This window comes from Thunnus maccoyii, chromosome 10 (genome assembly GCF_910596095.1).
Source record: "Thunnus maccoyii chromosome 10, fThuMac1.1, whole genome shotgun sequence".
Lineage (NCBI taxonomy): Eukaryota > Metazoa > Chordata > Actinopteri > Scombriformes > Scombridae > Thunnus > Thunnus maccoyii.
This window is the reverse complement of record NC_056542.1, coordinates 21,655,896-21,679,959: the sequence shown is the minus strand read 5'-3', so window position 1 is coordinate 21,679,959 and position 24,064 is coordinate 21,655,896. Positions and strand designations below refer to the sequence as shown.

General features: G+C 38.5%; 1 protein-coding gene across 1 annotated transcript in view; it reads right to left on the bottom strand.

The window, feature by feature from the left end:
* The window catches only part of cdkal1 (CDK5 regulatory subunit associated protein 1-like 1), a 244,305-nt gene that overhangs the window by 98,481 nt on the left and 121,760 nt on the right, over positions 1–24,064 (bottom strand). Inside the window, exon 9 of the mRNA XM_042423928.1 lies at positions 5,161–5,327. Within this exon, the coding sequence (XP_042279862.1) occupies positions 5,161–5,327 (167 nt within the window). The remainder of the gene's footprint in view (positions 1–5,160; positions 5,328–24,064) is intronic.

Genomic DNA, 24,064 nt, shown 5'->3' with positions numbered 1-24,064 from the left:
TGATGTGAAGGAGCTACCCACAGCAAGAAAAAAGTTAAAGTAAGAATTGTTTGGGTAGACGGGAAGTTGCAGCTTCACATTGATGCATGTCATGCGCTAATTCCTTTCAATTAAAAATGCATATCATACTAACTGTTACAGTAGTGCACTGTCAATATTAGTATGGTGTGTAGTTTTATTACATTTATATGTAATATGGAATGGAAGGACACACAGGTGAATGCACTGTAACAACACAGCTGGATTCCCTAGAGCGCACACTCAGCATAGGTAGCACCCAACTGCATTCACACACACACACACACATATACACAAACACACACTTAGCATTAACAGGCTTCACCCAGGGGAGTCTGTAGAGAAAATGATTCTACAAGCCGTTCCCAGGATAATAAGTCAAGTCCCAGTTGGTGGGAACTGAATTCAGCAGCAGACAGAGAAGCTCCCTGTGATATTATACTGTACATTTCAAACACTTAAGGCTGCACTTGATTTTCCCTGGAGGGTATACCAAGCTTGCAGCACCTCACACAGCGGAGATGAAATCTATGGATTACACAATGAAAGGGAAATTAAGAGCATCTGTAACACTGTAACGTCATACTGTACTGTGCTGTGAGTACCATCTGTTGTGAGCTGGAAAAAAAGAAGACGCCAAAATTACATAGTCAGAAATGTTGGCGTTATTTTGGATTTTCTGTAGTTGCCTTATTACAATGATATCATTTAAACAGTCTAGTCTTAACCAAAAACACAGCAAAGACAAAATGCATGAAACCACTACATTAATAAATATGTTTGCTGCAGCTGTAGATTACACCAATAAACTGCAGATAATTCAATTGACTCACTACCATTGTTGCGGTCTTCATTCTTTAGCGCTAGCCAGAAAAGATACGCAAAAGTCACAACAAAAGGCCCGACAAAGATGACTACTGAAATACCCAGCTTCAAAGTGGCAGTCTGCATTTAAAATCTCCGTTTTTCAAAACTCATAATTCACCGCAATCATTCACGAAACACAACTGCGTGCAGTAAGTCAGGAGTCATAATTTAGAGGCATAGCTTTACTGTGAGCATTCATTTGGTGTCACGTCCTCACACAATGCTACATTAGGCCTCTAATGTGAAGAGGCTCCCAAAGGTGTCATTAAAATGAAAATGGTCTGAGAGGGTGTGTCTATGTGTATGCCCATACAGCTGTGCGTGTGTGCATTCTGAGAGTGAACACTCGCGCCTGGGCATGAAAAATAGCAGCCGAGACTGAAGATGGAGTTTTGCCTTCGTTACAGGTATTTGGTAGTTTATTAACCTTCCCAAAACCCGGTGGGGGTCAGTGATGTGTGTTCCTTTCACACTTCTCCCACTGCCTCTGGCTAGATGACAAAAAGGAAGTAAACAAGAAGACAAAGTATGCATGTAAAAATGATTACAGGTTCTGTCCTGTCCTGTGTCACACAGCAACTTTTAACAGCACTGTAGTACTCTTGTTTCTCTGTCTGTATTTATAAGATCCTATTTTGCTATTTTGGAATTAAGCATTCATATATCAGATTATTAATCTAACTTTCCAGTGCATTGTGTACACCAACTTTCAAGCGGCTCAACATTATTTAACAGCCAATTTATTGTATTTGTTTAAGTTTTGAGCAAATAAAGCTGTGCAAAATGTTAAGTTAAATCACAAAAGGTTATAGTATAACACCATTATTGCACAGAGCTAACTGTGTAGTGAGTGTGAGCGGTATATCTGATGTATTCTGGTCCGACTGAGATGAGTGAGGAGGATGTTTAATGGAGAACTGCAATTTCATCCATCTCAGACTGACTGATTGCTACATACAAGGAGGCTACTTTCACACCTCATTTGCTGACTCTGCTAGCATGCTAGATTCAATCACAAACACAGAGGCTCGCACATACATACTATAGGTATCTGCATGTGCGCGCACACATGCGCCTTATATGATCAGATGACCTACTGTTGCGCCTTTGCAATTTATAGATAGATGGATAGACTGATAGATAAAAATGCTGAGCTCAAAATATTAAAGTGCAAAGAGAAAAATGTCAGCAAGAAGAGGAAGAACAAAAGAGTAGCATTTTTGTAAAGACATTTTTAGTTGCAACTACTCAAAAAGAAACTACCGATGGCACAATGCAATCAACTAAAATGTCAGAGACTAGTGGCCCGTGAGAGGTGATTGGGCCTTTAACTGCTCCAATCAGGAAATGGTGATATAAGGCTGTCTACATCTACCAGGAAAAAAAAAAAAAAACAGGCTGCACATAGGAAGAAACTGTGTGTTCTTTATTTGTCAGAGGGAGACAAGGGGAAAAGCGTTGATCTGAGCGAGTATGTGTGTGAGAGTGTTTGGAGAGGGTGATCTTTTAGGAGGAAGTGAAGAGGTTACTTGGCCTTTTCAGCTTCAATCACAGCCATTCGGTATGATGCTGTTATACTGTATAAGTGCTGGTGTTCTTTGAAGGAAAGACAGCGGGGTATAATTTGGCCTTTATTTAGGATGAAGGGTAAATCTACTTCGGAGATTTGGCCTTCATCATCATCACTCTGTTCATATTGCTGTGATTACCGTCATCATGAGAAGAATTGGGGGGAAGCGATGGAAGAGGCAGTGGAGGGAGAGTGATTAGGAGGAAAAAAAATAGACTTATTAGGTGTGAAAAGATGAAAAAAAAGTTTAAAAAGTGACTAGAAGAATATGATGAATTACTGAGGGGAAAGACCTGGAAAAATAAGGATCAGAGGGAGAAACAGCAAAATCAAACAGGAGGAAACAAGATAACTCTAAACAACTGTCAATATATAGAAAGTTTACAAGTAGGGCAAGAAAGAGAAACGGGAAAGCAGGAAGGAAAAGAAGCAAGAACTGAAGAGGGGGTGGAAACGAGGGGAGAAAGGGAGGGAAGAGGATAAAAGGGTAAATGGGGGACAGGAGCAACAAAAGACAATGATAAGTTAAAGAAGAGCACTCTTATCTTTTCTTATGTAGGTTAATTGACTGAGGAATTAAAGCAAAAAAAGATATAATTCAATTCAATGCATGGACGTTAACAATAAAAGGGCTGGTAGCATATGAAATGATTCTTAACATACACACACAGAGACCAAGCTAGTGTGTCACCCTAGCATATTTCTAATTATCAGTTAATTGTTATTCCCTATCATTAGGAGGGTGGTTTTTTAATTGTAATGTAGCCAAGCAGAAAGCCTACCTATACATGTGGGGGACAATTAGCCACCTCCATTAACCCCTGGTTAATTACAACCTCCATTGCTGCTTCCCACAGCACTTTTCTCACTCCTCTTTACCCCTCATCTCTATCCCCGGGCCTTCATCCCCATTTTTTTCCATTTCTGCCCTCATTTCATTCATCTATGATCTCCAATCATCCTTGATTGTTTGATTCAAAAGTATATTTGTTGTGAACTTCACTCGCCTTTTTTTTTTTTTTTTTTTTAACTAAAAAGTTTTGTCTCACTTTACTTTTCTAGGTTACTGCTCCCCATTTCAGATCTCTATGTCATCCCTTCCTCCATTAACTATTTCCTCTGTCACACATCCTATTGGATTTCCTGAGGGGTGAGACTGGAGAATGACAAAAGCAAAGCAAAACTTCAGTCTTATACGGACATACTATCACCTAATTTAAAATGAGGGTTGACACCAAGCACTAAATAAAATCAAAAGAATAAAATCTCTGACCCAAATTCACTCATTTCTTGTACATTTCCTCCATTTATTTCCTTAAATTGTCACCTCTACTGTTTCAAATGTAAACACAACCACAGCCTTACTACTGAAGTGCCATACATTCACAGTTGTTCAATTTTACTAGCTTGTCACGCTGAAGGGAAAAAAAAACAAACAGTATTATTATATTTAAAGACAGGAGACGCACACATGATGCAGGTCTAGTGACACATTCAACATGTGTTGCACACATTTTAAGAGGTTCATCTCTGGTTGTCACTGTTAACAAAGACTCCAGGCAGCAGTGTAGTCCAACACATACCACTGTTTACAGTAATTACAGAATTATATTATATAATTATTAAATAAAAGTGAAGTTTGAGTTTCACTTCTCTCCTTGCAGCCATATACAAACAAGCACCTTCTCCAGCTCTCCCACACATACACTATTTCTAGCTCTCCCTCTCGCTCTCACTTGAATTATATGACACCAATTTAACAGAACACAAAGACACAAAAAACTGTTTTGATTTGGTGTGCTGGTAAGTGTGTACCTTCTTGTCACATCCTACCATCTTGATTTTATTGATTATTTATTTTATTTACCCACAATGATGGAAGTGTGTTAGACAAACCTGACCACAAAACAAACATGCTATTGTTTATTTTTTTAAGCTTTAATCCCTTAACTTTATGTATCCAAATAATTCAGACAAATAAGGTTAATTTCTTTAATAGATCTGTCCTCTGCATCCTATATGCCGTTTTGCGTTTCTCTCCCCTCACCAAGATAATCTGCTGCCTGAAAGCAGCGGCCATTTATTGCCTATTGTCCACTGGTGGTGGAAAATGGTGATAATATGTGATTATTACCCGGACGCTTTTAGAAACCATACATTTAAAAAAAATAATAAAGATAGATTGACAGAGAAGGAAAAAAGATTTAAATGATAGCATGTCAGACAGACAGAAACAGACACATGCAAAAATGCACAGAGGGAGAAGAAGAGAGAAAGAGAGAGAGAGGATAACAATGTCCATTGTTCCATTAGGGAAGACAATAATGACTGATAAAATGAGGTTGCTAAAGAGGACACAATGGTCCTTAATTGACTCATTAGGGAGAGAAGAGAATGAACTGCTCTAATGAATGGAGTATGAGTGGTGCGGCTAAACTGCTTGCTAAGCAAAACAGAAAGCCATTTAGTTTATTAAATCTAGACAAAGCAATATTATTTGTTCCCTGGAAGGGATAGCACAAGAGGCTATGGAGACAAAAACAAAAAGGTAGAAAAAGCCTACTTATGCTTGCTTGATAAGTGGGGTACTCTAAGTATTTTAGCTGCATTAATGGCCGATCTAGTATCGTCTTTGATGGTACTTTAGAGTAAATTGAGTGGCACATGTTTATATTGGTTTGTTTGTGACTGTGTACTGTGCATACCTCTAGGTGTTCCAGGATATATGGTGGGTTGGTCATACCCAGCCTAAGCATGGCTCCTTCAGGAATCTCCTCCACCAGTCTCCACAGCAGCGTGGGCAGGTCTGTCCCGATGTCTCTACCATAGGCTCCTGTGTCTTCACTGGTCAACCAGATCTCACACACTCCCTCTGAACAGACATAAACAAACAAACAGAAAAAACAAAACAAAAACATCAACAAAACATGATGATGCCAAAAGTCCAGCTGTCTTAAAAAAGGGCCCCCACACATACTATATGCATAATGCATACATAACCATTGTTGTAACTATCATACACATACTACAATACCCAAGAGGGCATTCTTTACTGTGACTACAGCTACTGTTTAACTGGATTCAGTATGACCCAACTTACTCTAGGTAGTGAATCTAAAGCGTGTAGGCTGAAACCTGGAAGTGCTATCTGATTCAGACCTCTGTTTTGATGTCCAGTTATTTGTGATTTTTTCTTGTCCCATTAGGACCCACTGAGCTGGAGTTCTCTGTCCTGTGCAGCTGATTCAGAATTCAACTGCTTTAAACCAGTATCTGGACTGTTTACAGTAAATATGGAGATCAATTACACCTATGTTAGCCACCTTTGCTTGAAGAATGGATTTAAATCTTTTACTGATTAAACATCACAACAAAACTAGAGCTACATTTCTAATGTTTTAAAGGACCAGTGTGTAGGATTTTGTGGCATCTAGCGGTAAGGTTGCAGATTACAACCAAATGAATACCCCTCCCCTCACCCCCCCCTTTCAAGCATGTAGGAGAACCTACAGTGGCCACAAAACTCATGAAAAATGCAAAAGGCCCCCTCTAGAGCCGGTGTTTGGTTTGTCTATTCTGGGCAACTGTAGAAACATGGCAGTGCAACATGGCCGGCTCCATGGAAGAGGACCCACTCCCTATGTAGATATAAAGAGCTCATTATAAGGTAACGAAAACACAACGATTCTTATTTTCAGGTGATTATACACTAATTAAAACATACTTATGAATATTATATTCCATTTCTGCCAAGTCCGTTCCGCTAGATGCCACTAAATTCTACACACTGCACCTTTAACTCTTGGGGGTAGACTGCACTCTGAGGCCTCCAAACTGCTCCAATGTCCAGATTAACAAGAGGAGAGTTCCCTGACTTTACAGTAAGAGTATTTACAGTCTATATGATTTCAACAGCAGCAAAGTGCCACTGCTAAATGATGAACACCGCTGCTGAAATTTCACATTGTACATAATAATCACGGACTGGAGCTAGTGGGGAACGAATGAGATTTTTGCCTCTCTGTCTCTCCCTCCTCTGCTCTCTGTCTGTGGTCTGTGCCTGTTTGCATGAGGGCAGCACAGCAGACAGGATGAAACAAACTTTAGATTATACTTTACTACAGTCGACTACAACTGCTTGCTGCTGTAAGTGCAACAATATCTGTCAGTATGGGAGACGTCAAAAGAAATTTATCAAACAACTGTTGAACAAGCAGAACATAAACTTAAATACGACGTCTCCGACTTCCAGCAGTCAACTCCCGCTCCGCTCTCATCCACCATCGCTATGTTTTACAGCTATACAGAGCTCATTATGCTATTAGGGAACTGTTATGAACAAGCTCTAAAAGGATGTTCATTGAATGTAACAATTGAGTCTAATTAGCTAAACATCTGAAAATGAGTTGAATTCTTATAGACTTAAGGCTGACATAAGCCTGCCCCTCCTCTCTACCATCAGTACCTACTGTGCAGCAGTCAGTCTCCGACCAACAGCAGCAGCAGAGGAAGACAGAGGAGAGGATGAATGATGCCACAGAGCTGTTAACCACTTTATTGTTAAAGACCTGCAGCTTTTCTGAAGAGTGGAGTCGGAGGGCTTCAACCATTAATCAGTTAACAGTATGAAAGGTTATTCTAAGGGTCTTGGAGATAAGGTCTGATTTGTCTACATATTAAAAAGATAAATTGGTAGTTACAAACAAGTTAATAATTAAAAAAAAAAAAAAAAAAATTCTTTATTGTAGGGATGGTGAAAGCTGTAAACCCTGTATTAGAAAAAAAAACTTGTCAATCTATACTGTCATCTTCAAGTTTTTGCATTTGTAATAATAAAATTATCCACAACAAATATGTAATCATCTCATTTTGAACTATAGTCACTTAAGTCTATAATTATCACTATTGTTATTGGCCTTGTAATTCCATATCAGTGCATCTCTAAAAATAGTGTACATTTTCTGTGTTGAGGCATTTCATTCTGTCATTCCGGGCCTCCAGAGCCCTTCTGCTGTCAAAAACTCCTGTAAATTAACACACGCATGACTCTATGGAAGTTTGGAACAATGCCATAGTAGTTTTCAGTTATTCCACTGCTGATGTGCGCAAATACAGGTCCTGCTGTTGAGGGCTCTGCTAGTGCACAACAGCACCGCTAATGGAAGAAATCCTAGGGGAAACACTGAGTAACCATTTGTTGTTTCAATGTTTCGATTGATTACAAGCTCCTATACAAGCTAACTTCTTCTTCTAAGTATCATGTTTAAATCATGATGTACACATTTCTTCAGGTTTCAGCTATTATCAGAACACTAAAACAGTATTATTAAAATCATAATAAACTGATCAATATGGGAAAATGTATTGTGACAGCAGTTTTTGCCCTATTGCTAACCCCGAGATACAAATCTCCCCTACCATCACAGCAGCTCCTCTGAAGTATTATTGTTTTATTACTGTTAGCAGTCTCTTGTCTTTGCCTAAATGCTGCAAGACCTCGACAGAACCCAGCTCATGACAGTCGCCGACATGTATTAAAAATACCCGTCTTACAAACATGCATTCCAGGGAAGTGAAGGTCACATACAGCAAGAGGGGACTTTCTACCAGCTTCATGCTAAATTAGAGCAATGCTCACTGCTAGAGCTTAATGATCTAACTGTCATTTGGCTGTAGGTCTGGAAATGGTTGACTGTCTGCTTAAGCTATGTGTTAAGACATATCATATCATGCAGGCACACACAAATACATCTGCACTTGCAGGGGCACAAGTACACACACACACACACACACACACACATACAGCAAAACACACAACCATCATTATCATTAGCTGTGCAAAGACAGACAGAAAGATGCATGTGGTCATTCGGAGAGTAAAGATGGTGTTTGGCTAATTGGAGAGTTCGTGTGTGTGTGTGTGTGTGTGTAAGAGAGAGAGAGAGAAAGAGAGAGAGAGTAAAACTGTGTTTTTAAAAGGCGTGCATGGGCCAGATAGATTAAAGATGATGGCAGCATAATTGTCCAGAGTGAAAGAGTTTCCAAAGCTCATCATCATTGACATTAGGATGCACTAATGACTTCTGGAGCCAGCCACGTCTAAAAACACCATCAAAAGCATCCATCAATCACACATGATCAGATCTAAAGGCTACCACACGCCAACAATGCAATGCAGGATATGATGTTCATTTGCTTCAGTATGCAGTTAATTAAAAGGCATATTCCACCTTGATTCAATACTCAAAAACAGGCTAGTTCATTAAATGTTCTTTATCATTTACTAACTCGTTCAATTTATTTTACAAAGAAAATAGGCCGGGTTTCAGCAATGCCTGCTTTCCAAGACATAGATAAGAGCTACCCGTCTACCGTTGGCCAGGCTGGAATCACTGGAGAACCTGGAGGTCAGGCTTAATGCATAGACATGTTATCATCAGCTACCACCACTGTCTCAGTTTAGCAGCATTAACACTACAGCTGATTCCCTGCAGTATATCTTCCCAATAATCTGTGTCTCATTTTTTAGTTTTTGTAGCCTAAAGAGAGGCGGTGACAGCAAATTTCCAGCGCCGCTAACATTACCTTGTTTGGGCTAAATAAAACCAATCCCTATGCCAAGGTCAAACCCTTGCTTGCATCATCTACATCCCAAGAGTGGATGTATTCCTGCACCCACCACACCCGAAGCATCAGTTTCTACGTCACAGCTTTGTCCCACAATATTGCTGGCCAAGAGGTCTCTCTGCAAAGGGCTAGACCTGCATTAACTTGGCCTAGGAGCTAAATTGGTTCCCTCCAAAACAACATTCCTGTGATTCAACTCACATAATGTTGCCAAGCAAGTAAGGTTATGTGTTGCCAGATATTAAATAGCTTTTGAGATTCCTGTGTTAATTATGTTTTGAACAGGGGGGACGCTATGGAAACAGTCATCCATAGATCTCCCCATCAACTCAATAACCTGCCCGCTAATTTGCCCCTTTGGCCTGCTTCTCAGTCCCTTTTGCATTAGCCATGCCAGTGGTGTTATTGTTGGCCAGAGACAGAGAGAAGGTGGCCGTTTCATCAGGAAATATTTCTTCTGTCTTTTCTATCTGCTCTGACACACAATGCACAGCTGCTTCCTCTGGTATTGGTATGTGCGTACTGAGAGAGGTACGGGGCCGATATGTGTCAATTTGAGGCATGTCAAGATTACGACATCATTTTTTACGTAAAAGTTGAAAAAAACTTACATAACAGACATTTAGCAAGGAGAAATTTGTAAATCCAATGTAGATTAACACCATATTACAAAAACCTAATATTTTTCATCAGTGAAAAGTTTTAATTCATGGTGGTCTAGTAACTAGGAGGTTGCTGAAATGTTCTTGAGCTAGCAGGACATTGAGCCCATACCAGTTTACGAGGTATTGTTCTGCAGCTGATTCTATCCTTTGACATCAATGTCAAAATGAGACAACTAAAGAATAATTTTAACATATTAATATACTGTGGATATTGATAATGTGCTTATTAACAAATTATAATGTTTAGTCCCACTGAAATTAAATATGGACCTCTTTTCTAAAGTTTCCACACTGCTTTGACCTGTGTGTGTTCATACAACAAACCCTTAACCTAACCCCTTGTTTCCATGTCGCTTTATGATGCAGTTTGATGTCAGAACAGTTATAAACAAGGGTGGGCAGCAGGAGACTTTTCCTAAAAGCTATTAACATTCACTGAACTCTGACACAGCAGTGTAAAGACAGCACAGGGAGGAGTGAACAAAACAGCAGATGGAAAGGTGGCAGGGGGACCTGCCTTGTTTAGGGTTTGAGCCTTCAGGGGTGAGACTATAGATAGGTAGAGAGACGTAGACAGAGAGAGCATGCTTAAGAGGAAACAGCTTTGTGTATGTGTAAGCTGCATTTGTCTTTGTCCAAGAATAACACCATTAGCATACTTGACAAATGCCATACACATATCAAACTATCATCACTTCAACACTCTGCCAAATACATGTTCGGTGTGTGTCTGTGTGTGTGTGTGTGTCCAATGCTAGTCATCTAAACTGAACTGAACACAGAATTCCAAGTGTAGTACGTTTAATTTATGTCTGTCTACATGATGAACTCAGGTCAAAACCTACATCTATCTACTGTGTGTTTTGTTAATAAGTCAACAAGCCAAGAAAAAATATTATGTAAAAAAACACAGCAAAAATGACTAAAAAAATGAATAAATAGATAAACAATCCCATGTCGTCTGATAGAATTCAAGAGAATGAAAAACATCTTTTCAGCCTGGGAAGAATTTATCACAATAATAAAGAAAAAAACATGATGTTTGACAAAAACATGATTTTGTATAATGTATTATATTATTAATTTGGTTATGTCTACTGGCTTGTTTTACAGTAATCTAATTTGGAGAATGACAGGATTATTTCAGAAATGAGTAAAAGTGACAGATTTTAGTTTTGTTGTTGTATGTTCTAATAAAGACCTGGATTCAATCATATCGGAAGCTGAACTCAAACCATTTCAACCGAAAAGCAGAATGAACATGTGACATGCAGATGTTGATCTTCATTTTCGGCAAATAAAGATTTCATTTCCATTAGTCACAAATAAAGATTTGTTACCATGATAATATGTGTATTTGTTCCCATATAGAAAAGCTGCTAACACGGCCAATAAGCTACAGTACTTACAACCACACTATACACTTGCAGACTTCTATATATCATTATATTGTTTACATATATAATTTCTTATGGCCCTCCCGGCTCCGCCTTTGGATTAAAGGATGGGAAGAGTGGGAGGAGAAAAGAGATGAGGGCTTTGAAGTGGTTGCTTTGAAGAAGCGTGACAGAACCAATTGATTCAGGTGATTGGGAGCTTTAGTAAAAGCCACTGTTGCAACGGTAAAAGGATCTTAAATCATAAATGAGACACACAAGTGGCACAACATGACCACACATTTTCATGTCATGCTTGTTTCTATTAGTTGGTGCATGCTGTTTCTGATTACTTTCAATAGCACACACATGAAAACTGTCAAATGACTGAATATCACCCTGGATGTTCAAGTGTTGGAGACACAGCAGTGTAAAATTACTACTTTTTCCAAAAAGGAATAATAATAACTTATTTTGCTATCATAGATGTGAGAAATGTCAAAAAAAAATTACTTTCTCTGAATGAAAAAAAAGAAAAAACATACAGTACCAGTCAAAAGTTTGGACACACCTTCCCATTCACTTGAATGAGAAAATGTGTCCAAACTTTTGACTGGTACTGTACATTAATGCTACTTGGTCACTGTAATTATTCATGGGACTTTTGAAGAAAATACACACACAGCATGGCACACAGTGAGTCTGCCATGGTGTATTTTTTGATATTACCACTGGGAAAACCTACATATAGTCAAATTCTACATATAGTTGCTTTAAAAATTACTTTTTTAGTTTTAGTATCTTGAAACATTGTGGTTATTGGTTGATTTTAATAATGTATATTCAACAAAAAAATGTGACAGAATTAATAAGGGCCATGCTCAATAACAACAATAAATAACCTAATATATTTTATATTCACTCACTTGCATTCACACATACATTTTACATAATCTGTATCTCTGTGCTATTTCAATATCGCTTTGTCAATATATACAACACAATATTTCTTCCTCAGCAGCAACAGCAGCAATATTAGTAGCCTAGATGGCACCATGTCTATGGCTATGACATGGCATAATGTCACCAGCAGTGGATGGACTGTAGAAGAACTCTGTGCATTTTTGTCAACTGTTGTTTACAGAACAGGTCTTCAGCCAAATTATTTGTTTTGCCCCCTACAAGCATTTTTTTATTGCGCCCATGGCAACAAACATTGTCATCATCAACATAGTTAAAATGACATTTGATCATTTTGTTTTCTCAGCCATGTCTAATGTGTTTGTTTTGGCGACTTCTTCTTCTGTGACTGTTTGTGTGACCAAAGATCAGCCTCCCATGTAAGAGAGAGGCAGAGAGGCAGAGATTAAAAGTTATGCTTGTGACATTTACATTAATTCGTATTTGTTCAGCTTTTAAAGCAAAACATCAAAGATACTCATGGTTTGACAAATTAGAATTACCTCCTAGTGAGAAGAAGCATCCTTAATAGATTACAGTTTTACAGACAGGGGCAGTAGTTCCACCATCTTTTCATGCTTGTTTCCTGACTTTAACCAACTCCACCATCATGTGTGTATACCCACAAGAACACTATCATTCATATGGATAAGTGCATGCTTACAACTCTATGTGCGTTTGTGTATACTGTATACATGTGTGTGTGTGTGTGTGTGTACAAGTCAAAGTCAGTGTAACGTAAGTGAATTTTAGTGTACATGAAGGCACATGTACCAAGCTACCCTTCTATCCCTACCATACACATATGAGGTTCAGCATCCCTTCTTATCTTAATCTCTTTGGCATGATATACATTTTGATTGGTTGCCACAGGCTATAATGTTTAACAGATTATAGATTAGATGCACATAAAGATGATCCTATTAAACTGAATTAAAACCCTATTTTTATAGAACAAGTCAACATGAGGCTAAGTACATGCAGACATACATACAGTACATGGAGGGAGAGAGAGCGTGAAAGGGAGAGGGAAACACTGCACATGTCTAAAGCTTATCTAAATAAAAATGTATTCGCATTTTTCTGTCAAACTGGTTGGAAATTTCTGCGTTACTTCAACATTTGGTCAACTGTAGTTTATAGGATTTTACTTTAATGTGATGGTCTGATAGTCTTAATATATGACTGCTGTCCTTAGGCTTGTATATGTTATATAAAATATAAACACATACGCCCCTTCATGCATCATGGCAGCTTAATGTATACATGCTTAGCTATGTGTTGCTTTGTGTCATGGAAAATAAGGGTTTAATGCAGTATAATAGGATCATCCTTATGTGCATATAATCTGTAATCTATTAAACATTACCACCCATGCAACCAATCAGAATGTGAATGACCTTATGTACAGCAATAACAGCTTAGATCCCTTTGAGCATATTTGCTCTTTAACTCTGATGTAACAGATCTTATGAAATACTCTGTATGGTATTTGCTTTAATGCTGTTATTCTTAATGTTTTTATTCATACAGTGTTAATATATTCATCTCACTGCAATAAAACAAACAGAAACTATTCTCTTTATATTCTGCTACTGAAAAATTTTAATTAAGCACTTTGGGGTGCACCTCTTTTTGTTGACAGTGGAACAAAAACTGGAAAAGGTAAAGTTTTAAAACCCGTATTTTTCTAGGACATTTTTCTTAAGTTTTGCAGAAACTTTTCATTTTAAAGAGTCTAGACAAACATTTTAAGTGGGTATACACCCATATAAGCAGTAGATAATAGAACAGTCAAGTGAGATATTTTTGAAAAGTTAAAATGACTAAAAAAATACACAACATGACCATATCAACTAATGGGAGAAAATGACAAATCAGTGCTGTTTGTGACTCGACCACAAGTTTGTGAACTTTCTAAACTTGGTTTTACCTCCCTCGACTTTCTTCCAGTTGGTTCCCATGAAGACCGATAATTAGGCAGAATATAAATATTCACAAACACAGATCCACCTCCCGCAGAGAGAGATGAGAGTCGACATGGACAGTACATGGATCAATACATTCCCTCTAACGAAACATTCAGCTTGTGCAGGAATTCACACAGAGAAACAGAAAAAGAGAGAGGAAGACAGAATACCATATAAATGATGTGTAATCTATAACATTACAACATATATGGTGTGTTTTTCACATTAATGTATTTGAATGTTATTGGGTACATATCTTTATACTTTTTTTTCCATGTTAACAGTACTTGTTATAATGTCCCTATTGTTTGTCTTTTCTCTTATGTATAATTTTCCATCTCTGTAATGCAAAAACATTTACATGTCATGCCAAAAAAGCACATTTATGTGTTATGAGAAGGGTTTAGGGAGGATAAATAATGTGTCCTTCCTTGTATTCTTTTCTCTAATTGTGTTACTATCCCTCCACCTCAGCTCAGCATGGAAACACAGTCTGATGCAACCCAAAGAGGTAATTCTGTACTAAAAAAGACTAACATTGGAAGATACACAGTTGATTTGTCTGACTCAGACAGCTGAGATTAACTTTTTGATACATTTTTGCACAGTATGAGGGCTGTAGATATTGTGGAAGCATGTTAGGAATAGATCTGTTAATGTCCAGCATGAAAAAGTGAGTATTCTCTAATCTTTCAACATATCCTTGGTCAAAACCTAGTATATGACTGGATTGTGTATGGAACGCTAGAGGGCTTTTAAAAACCCAGTGAAATGAAAAATACACTTTACCCCTTCTAATCTTGTGTTAATAGTTCAGTTATCTCTTGTTATATGCCAATTATATGTCCACATCAAAATCCTTGTCTTTCCTCTTCCTGTGAAACGGTTTAAAATGTTTGATGATTCATCTTGAACTCAAGGGCGTTTACAAAAATTCATCCAATCAAATGTGACTTTGGGCAACTAGCTGACCGCACCCATCAAATAAAACCACACTTGACTACTCGTGGGTCGTAGTAGCTAACAGAGCAATATGGAGAGAGATGGGAAGAGATGTGTGTTTGGGTATCAGTGGGCAAAAAATTTCCAAAACAATGTGGTCGAGGTCTAATTCATTCATCTCTCCCTCGTCCTCCTGATCTAACAACTGGTTAGGGTGTGTGGAGTCGACAGTGCTCTGTAGCTCAGTTTCTATCTGCAGCTGTGTGTCGTGCTAAACTTGATAAACCCCACCCACTTTTACCAATCAGATACGAAGGATTTGACTTAAATCCCCCCTTGTAACTGTACACCGCTCAAATATTCTGTTTCACTGGGAAATACATCATAGCACAGAAGTTAAAGACGCTCTAACTTCTGTTTCACCGGCGCTGAGTCAGAAATCACACACTATGCACTACACACCCAATATGTGTACTATCACTCAACATATTTTTGTGTGAATAAACAGTAGTATGTATCTTTTCGGACACACTGAGCTGTAATAATCACGTCACTTCTTCAGAGCCTCCTTGCCGGTTAGAGACAAGTAACCATGGTAGCCCATGTCAATAAAGTCCGAACTAATTCAAAAAATTATATTACACCTAGCAAAGTGAAACCTTACACTTACACGTAAATTGAAGTGTTATTGATGTTACGCCAGAACTGCATTGGTCGCTGTCCGCCATTGTCTGTTATGTTGTTGTTGTCGTCACTACTGCGTTGCATTGTGGGATATTTATGCAGGCGTAGTGTCCAGTGCTTGTATACTGTAATATTTTCCCATAAATAGTATGCACTTCACATACTATTGGTTTCATTCTAAGGTTTCCGATATACTAAAAAAATTCACATACTGTTTTAGCGTATAAATAGCATGTTAGTGTGGATTTCAGACACAGCCAAAGACTTTAATTTGAAACAGGCTTTTAACTTGAAATGGATACAGGAAATGTCAGCATTCAGCTGACAAATGGCATAACCTCATCAGTCAGTCACGCCACATTTGGCCGACCAATGGTGTAACTTCATCACTCAGCGACTCAGTCAGTAAGTCAGTCAGTCAGTCAGTCAGTCAGGGACCTTCGCGGTTAAAGGGCTGGCCCTGCTGCTGCAGTCCAGCCAAAATACTATGGAAACAGACACACACATGCATACATTAGCTATGTGTCAGTAAGCAAATTAAGACACTCTTGAAGTGATGTGTACACCACCATGCCATGCCACTCACACACGCTTCACTGTGCTTTTTAAATACCATATTAATTTAAACAATTATTTTCAAGAAAGGATGCATTTGTTCATGACATGGATAGGACACAGACACACAGACACACACACACACACACACCTCTCATTCATAACCAGCAATATTTTTGTATTGTGCTACTGACTGGAAGGCCTGTCTGACCTTCAATCACATTAGTCCCTCCCCCTATCCTCCCCCACCAGCCAATCCCCTCTGGCTGTCTGCCTCCACAGCAAATCTCCCAACCCACCCACTAGACAGAGAAAAATTCTGGGCCAGATGTCAACAACAGCAACTTGAGAAATGAAATGATGAATTTGGAAGTAAAGAGAGAAAAGTAAGCAACTGTGTGCAGTGAGGATGGATTAAAAGGAGAAAAGTGGGACAAGAAGAGGGATACAGAAACACTGCATGATATCAAAATACATTTCCCCAACTCTTGGAGTAACTAATATATATATATATATATATATATATATATATAAATATAAATATAACATAGCAATTAATAATTAGTAACACTAACTGCATCTGTTAGTGAATTTGTCTAAAATTCACACAGAATGCATTTAAAAGTTAAAACAGATTACACTCAATACAAATATTGTTTTAATTCATGCTTAAACCAATCTTATATCACTTCGCCGCATCATTTGATAAGCCTTATTTTCCACAAAAGTTTGATACTTTTGCTGATGCTGGTTTCCACATGCTTTGCTGGCACAAAAAAAAATGTTATATTGCTATGTGGTGTTTAATGAAATGATGAAGTTTAACTAGAAGTCAGTTCTTACTGGTGTATCTTTCATTCTTTTAATAGCCTCCCCTGCATGATATATGACTGACATTAGCTGAAACAAAATAATAATGACAGCTTGCTCAAAGGAAGAAATTCTTGAAAAATTGTTACTTTTCTAGGTTTGTTTTCAGTAACTCTCACTGAAATTCTTAAACTTAGCTAATCTTTGATTCACAGGCATGCAGGAAATAAACATTTTCAAACACCCAGGCAGCTACAAATTAATACACATATACACACACACACACACACACACACACACACACACACACACACACACACACACACAAGCCTTCCTTCAATACCCGCCACACACATTTTCACACGTTTACACACTATAACTCTTGCACAAACACCACATGCAGAGTTTAATTGCAGTAATTAAGCAGCTTAATTTAGAGCAACAACTGTTGATCTGGTGCGTGGGTGACTTGGCAGGTAGCATCATCATCACGGATTAACCCAACACACACACACACTTGTATATGCAAATATTCTCTCTCAGGCATGTTTATACTAAATGCATGCATGTGTGCTTGCACGTACGTGTGTACATGTTGTGCGTGCACGTGTAGTGTATGTGCGCATGCACACATGTGGATGTACATGCATATGCATGGCTATAATGAACAACCTACACAATCCTTTGAAAACATGTCAGCTTTAACCTACTTTTTGCATAGTATCTGAACTACAGGCATGACCCTCTGTGCACGCCTGTGCATGAGACAGAATGTCTGGATACATCAAAGCCTGTGTGATTGTGTGTATGTTCGTGCACATGCAATGTATATGGTACATAAGAAAAACATGCCATAGCATATATGGGTCAGACACATTGTACGGATATATCAAAAGTAATTGGCAGAGGGGCTCAAAGTACCGTGTGTGTGTGTGTGTGTGTGTGTGTGTGTGTGTGTGTGTGTTTGTCTGTGTGTATATGTACATTTGTGGCCCACATGTGTGTATATGAATGTATAGGGAGTAATTGTGAAAGAAGTTATACCCCCTCTTTCATCTTTTATGTGCGTGTGTGTTGTCAAAGAGAAAGCATCTTGTGAAGCTTCCAGAGCAGATCGACTGCTGCATATAAGAGAAAATGGGATCTGTGGAGACCAAAACAGCCCTTTAACTCCATAGTGCTGCAAGCCACGAGTGCTTCCTGTGAACTCAGAGAGGAGTTAAAGCAAACTAATGGACAGAGAAAGATGGAGGTGGAAATGTCAATTGATTGTTCATTGATGTTTTGGAATAAATTGGTCTGGTGGAAACAGCAGGTCTCAAGGTGTTATTTGTCCTTCATGCTTGATGCCTCTTAAACAAAAGAACACACTACAGCACAAAGATTCAAATAACATACAAACTAAAACTAAAAGTGATTTATCAAAGTTGACAATGATTCACTAATACTCTGAAACTGTTGTTATCAGCATGTCTAACTAACATTAAGTGTGACTCAAGTACAGACAGTATTTCCTCTATGTTCATTCAGCAGCGGCGCACCGCCACTGCAAAAATTATGAGCGCCACTGCAAAAAATTCACACGATCATTAATATCAATGGGCTACTAATGATTTTCACTCGCACACTGTGCAAGCACAATAACACCCTATGTTATTGTGGAATTGTTTTGAGTCATCCTCCCTCTCTTCATTCTTCAAAGGACATCTACGTGAAAGGTACAAGAGTAGCGTAGCTCCATTAAGGAATAGGGCAGTGCTTAATGTGTGTGTAGATATCGAGCGGAAGAAAACTGACATGAATGTGAGCAGAGCAGAGGAAAAGGTTAGCAGTAAGTTGTCAGTCTGACAGTAAATGTACAGTACAGGCTACAGTGTGTCAGTTAATAATGCTTTTCCTTTCCTGCCATACATCATGTCCAACATGAAAGAACCAACTTGAAGAGTGTGCATTCCACTGTTAAGTCTTTTTTTTTTTTTAAATGTGCAGGCATGAAATAGAGGAATAAATAATTTAAATCTTTTTTTTTTTACCTTAAACTGTTTGTAATCAGTTTTAAATTTGAATCAATTCTACATTTTTATCCTTAACTAGAGGGAGAAAGACAAAAATAGGAGGGATATCTGCTTGCACTGTAATAGACTAGCAGCCTGTCCACGTGTGGGTCAGATAGGCTCCAGCTGCTGCTGCCTTGGAGAAAGAATGGCAGAAAATATACATCGGATTTATAACTGAATGCATTCTCTGTCATTCTCAGTTAAGTGATTTGTCCTCATTTACCTGTGCATAGTTATTATAAAAGCCCCCCTGAAAAACCGATGAAAAAATAAGGAAGCAGGATAGATAATGAACAATAAACAGGAGATAATAAGTGTGAGAGAATTCTTTACAGAGAAGCATCTGAGTGGGACTAATATTATTAGTGATTTTGTTAGTAATCAACAGGCCTTGTTATCTGCTTTCATTAAGAAATGATCTCATTAGTGTCACTTAACAAGCACTGAATGAAATTAAACAGGAGACTGAGGTAAAAGATGTAGCTGTCACAATAGCTCAAATTCATCTGCTGCTGATAAACTGGATGTTAATGTGATTCAAGCACAACTGTCCCTGAGTTGAAAGATGTTTAACAAATCACCACATTTGAACGGCCGCAAATGTTTTTTTAAAATCAATAAATGACACAAAAGTTTAACTGATTTTCAAAGTGATCACATGTCAATCTACTCATTGATCAGCAACTGTTTTCAGCACTAATTGAAATGAATGGAAAAATAGGAAAAATAGCTCAGTATGTAACCGTGATTTATATAACTGTGTGAAACAGGAGTTATCTATCAAACAGGGATTATCCATACTGTCTCGAGATTTAACCCTGATGTCAGTCTATCAAGATAATGAACTTGTACTGTACGTCATTAAAAGCACATGAGTTGAAGCTGAGGGGAGGATGAATGGCTGATGGGGAGCGCGGATTAGAGGACAGGGAGGATGAGACACAGAGTGTGTGAGGGGAGGGGTGAGGGGGGGGCTGAGAGAGTCAAAGGAAGCTATAGGGGGCAGATCCCATTTCTGTATGCTTCAGAGACCCCAAGAGCAGCAGGGCACTAAGGGCATTAGGCACGCGCACACACACACCGCAACATTGAGATTACATATGGAAATGAGTTCCTATTAAAAAGTCATTGAGGTGGTAATGGTTAATATCAGCTGTCAAGGCAATGGACGGACACACACACAAATATTCTCACATACACACACACACATACATGTATACAGTACTAGAGTTGTGTTATTAATCAGACATAATAAGGTTTAACTCTTTGTAATTCAAGGCTGTTGACCTAATTTCTTTACACATTTTGTGAGTGTGTGTATGTGTGTGTGTGTGTGTGTGTGTGTTCTCCCGCCTGTGCAGGCACTAATTTGATAAATAATAATATGTCTGGTCAGTATTTATGCTAATATATTCATGACCCACCAGCAGGCATCATGTTTGTGTTTATTAATTCACTTAGCCAGTGTGTGTTTGTGTGTGTGTGTGTGTGTGTGTGTGTCTGTCTATGAAATTAGTTACTGTAGCAAGGCCGGACGAACTTTAAATGCACCCTGCGAGTGTCTGTGTGTGTATATGTTAATTAAGTTAGTGACTAGTATATTGTGTGTGTTTATAAGTGTGTTTCGAAATTTGTAAATGTAATAACGTGCATGTGTTAATTTAGTCAGTGGATTTGTAAACATGATCTTATTATGTAAATATTTGTATTGTTATGTAAACATATGGGATATTTTCTGTATTAAAGCTCAAGAATAATGACTGATTTGTTTACTAAGTTTACATGCTGAGAACAGATAGGCCATATGCAGGGCTACTGATCCCGATCTGCCCACCCTCCCTCTAACTACCTCCCTCTTTTCAAAGCTTTTAATCCTCTAACCCTCCACATAGCAAAAAACCACATTCACATACAAATTCTATGATACTAGAGAACCTACATGTGTTCAACTCACATTTAATGAGGCCACTGGTCAATAGTAAAAATCTGGTTGTCATCAGTGACACAACACTTTGATCAAGACCTGCAGGGAGATCAGAGACCCGCATATACAGTGTCTTAACAGGGGGGACAGAGAGAGGCAAGAAGAGAGAGAGAGATGAGGCAAAGGAGTGAAAAAAGAATGAAGAGGAAGAAAGAAAGTGCTAAGAGCTTGGGGGAATTGCGTTGGTGAGAGGCGTGTTTCTTAAGGTACCGGTTGAGACAATAAAATATGATCAAGGGAATCCAGCTTGAGTGACAGATTAATGTGTTTAAAGGCTTATCAAAAAACCAAATGGTACTCAGAGACAGGATTATATAGCTGAAAAGTTAGCATGGCGGCAACTATTTTATCCTTCGTTGGGATGATCACGAGGTAAACAATAGGAATACGGAAAACATGTCCCAAAGTAACCCACCAAGAATGTGTGATTGTGCAAGTTTGATTGGCCAACGCAGTGCCTTCCCGGACTCAATTGCATTGCGGTCAGCTAAAACTTGATCAAGGTTCAACATTTTTACCGGACAACCCTGCAGAGCCCTCTGTGTTGGCGTCCCGGCTGCGTAACCCGGATTGGTGTTTTTGAAATGAAATGAGGGGCCTGTTTTTACACAAAGCTGAAGTCGGTCTGAATGCAGCCTATTAAACAGCTTTAGCGAGTGATGGACCGGAATATTACGCCTCTCTCTCTTGCAGAGGAATGAAGAGGCGTTTTGTTTAAGTGTAGGTATTATTGCACATGAAGGTGTGTGTCAGACGGATCTCCTGTGACAGTCAAGGTTACTACTGTAGAAACTGAAATGTGGGGAGAAAAGTGATGCACACATACACACAGACACACGCACATCTTAACACAAACGATTCCAGCTATAGGGCAAGGGAGTTTACAGGAAAGCAGAATTATGCCCCTAACACACTCACACACACAATGGGGGTCAGAGGGAATCAGGCATAGAGTTTTCTCCAAAGTGACAGATGTGGCGACAGGCCGCCCAGTCAGGCAGAAACACTCAACGGTTTCTTCAGCTGAAGACCTGGAGTGACATTCACTGCGGCCAGAGAGAAACGTGTCTCACACACACACACACACACACACATATACATATAGTAAAATAAACAAACAGCAGAATTACTAAGAGTTACTGAACTGCAAAAATAAAATTATAACATCGCTATCTAGATAAGCAAACTTAGTTTTACTTTTAGCCATTAACTCACAAGTTCATTGCATTCACCCTTAAATGTTCCTTTAAGAAAAAATAACAGTTGTAAATAAATAATGGTTACAGTGCAAATATTCTCTAATGAAAAATATGCCAAAGCACAGGATTTATTGAAGCTAAATGCCAATGTACAGCAAGGGGCAGACATGAGGTAGACCCAGAGATGCATGTTGAAGACATGTCCTTACATGCAGCAAACATGTACTGACATGTTACCAACTGTGGAAGAGCCTGTGTGTGTGAGTGTGCCTGCATATGTGTGTGTGTGTGTGTGTGTGTGTGTGTGTGTGTGTGTGTGTGTGTGTGTGTGTGAGTGTGTGTGTGTGTGTGTGTGTGTGTGTGTGTGTGAGTGTGGAAAAAAAAAAAATTGCTGCAGCCTGTTCTGAGCTGCTCGGTCTGTTCAGCTGCTGTGATGCATTTGTGTGATGTGGAAAAACCAACAACTTCTAAGATTTGATTCACTCCTCTCAAACCAATTCCAGCCATCTATACTGGATCTTAGCATCCAGAACTGAGGCCAAGAGTACAGTATGACATACTGATGAGGCTTGTTCTTTACCAGCTTCTTCATTACAGCAAAAACCTTTTAAAAGTAGCTGATCACCATAAACCGAATTTCACTCATATGTTTGGTTTCAATGCATGAAAAATGTTCTATATCCTGCTAAAGGTGGACACAAAGGTGTTCACTACAATGTACTCGGAATGTGCACAGATACAGTCAGTGAAAAGAAAAATTGAAAGAAAACACAAGTTACTGATGTGTTGCGGATCAGCAAATAATGAAAATAAACAGCAATAAAGTTTTCACTGCGAGTAGTTGTTTAATTTTCACTCAGTATTGAACTATCAACCGGTAGATTATATTTTTACTCAAATTAAAGAGCCTTTCATCATCAGCTAAAAATATATTTTTCCTCTTTCAAAAGGAAAGTAAATTGAGGCTGTAGTGCGGCACATGTAGCAACCTCACACCTGCCAGTTTGGTTGTCTATACCAGCTCCCCACCCAGTTACTTGATTTGCATATTCTGCATGAACAAGCCATCTGATAACACTGCAGACAAATATACACAAGGAGTAGTCATGGAGTCGTTATTTGGATAGCATGTTGAATGCAGATTAGATTGTAATGTGCGATTTAAATATCACAGATCTTAAGAAACAGCCGTTAAAACTAGTATACAGTTTGAAGCTGTTGAACATCAATATTTGGGAGATGTATGGGATTTTTTTGTTTAAAATATTAACACAACATGAACAAACAATCTTGATATGGATCCCAAGGATTTGTTTTTTTTATACTTTAATGTTGCAAAATGATATGATCACAACCTTTTATTGTATAATGATAAATAAAGCACATTACCTTCCTAAATTGAAGGGGGAAAAACACAAAGATTTGACATTTAAAGAAAATCTCTGATGAACTGTCAGTCTGTTCTCCTCTGCTAAATAATGCTGCATCCACTAGGAAAAATGTTTTTTTCAGTGTAATCACATACCCATACATAACAGATTATCTCCAAAGCATAGTACATATCTCACTGTGATCATATCTACACACACACACACACAGGCTCTTCCACAGTTAGTTGCATGTCAGTACATGTTTGCTACATGTAAGGACATGTCTTCAACATGCATCTCTGGGTCTACCTCAAAAGAAAGATTATTTGCACGTTTCTGTGTGTTCAAGTATATCTAGTTGTGTATGTGGTGGAAAGATATTATATTTAGACTGCAGCAATACAAAACAA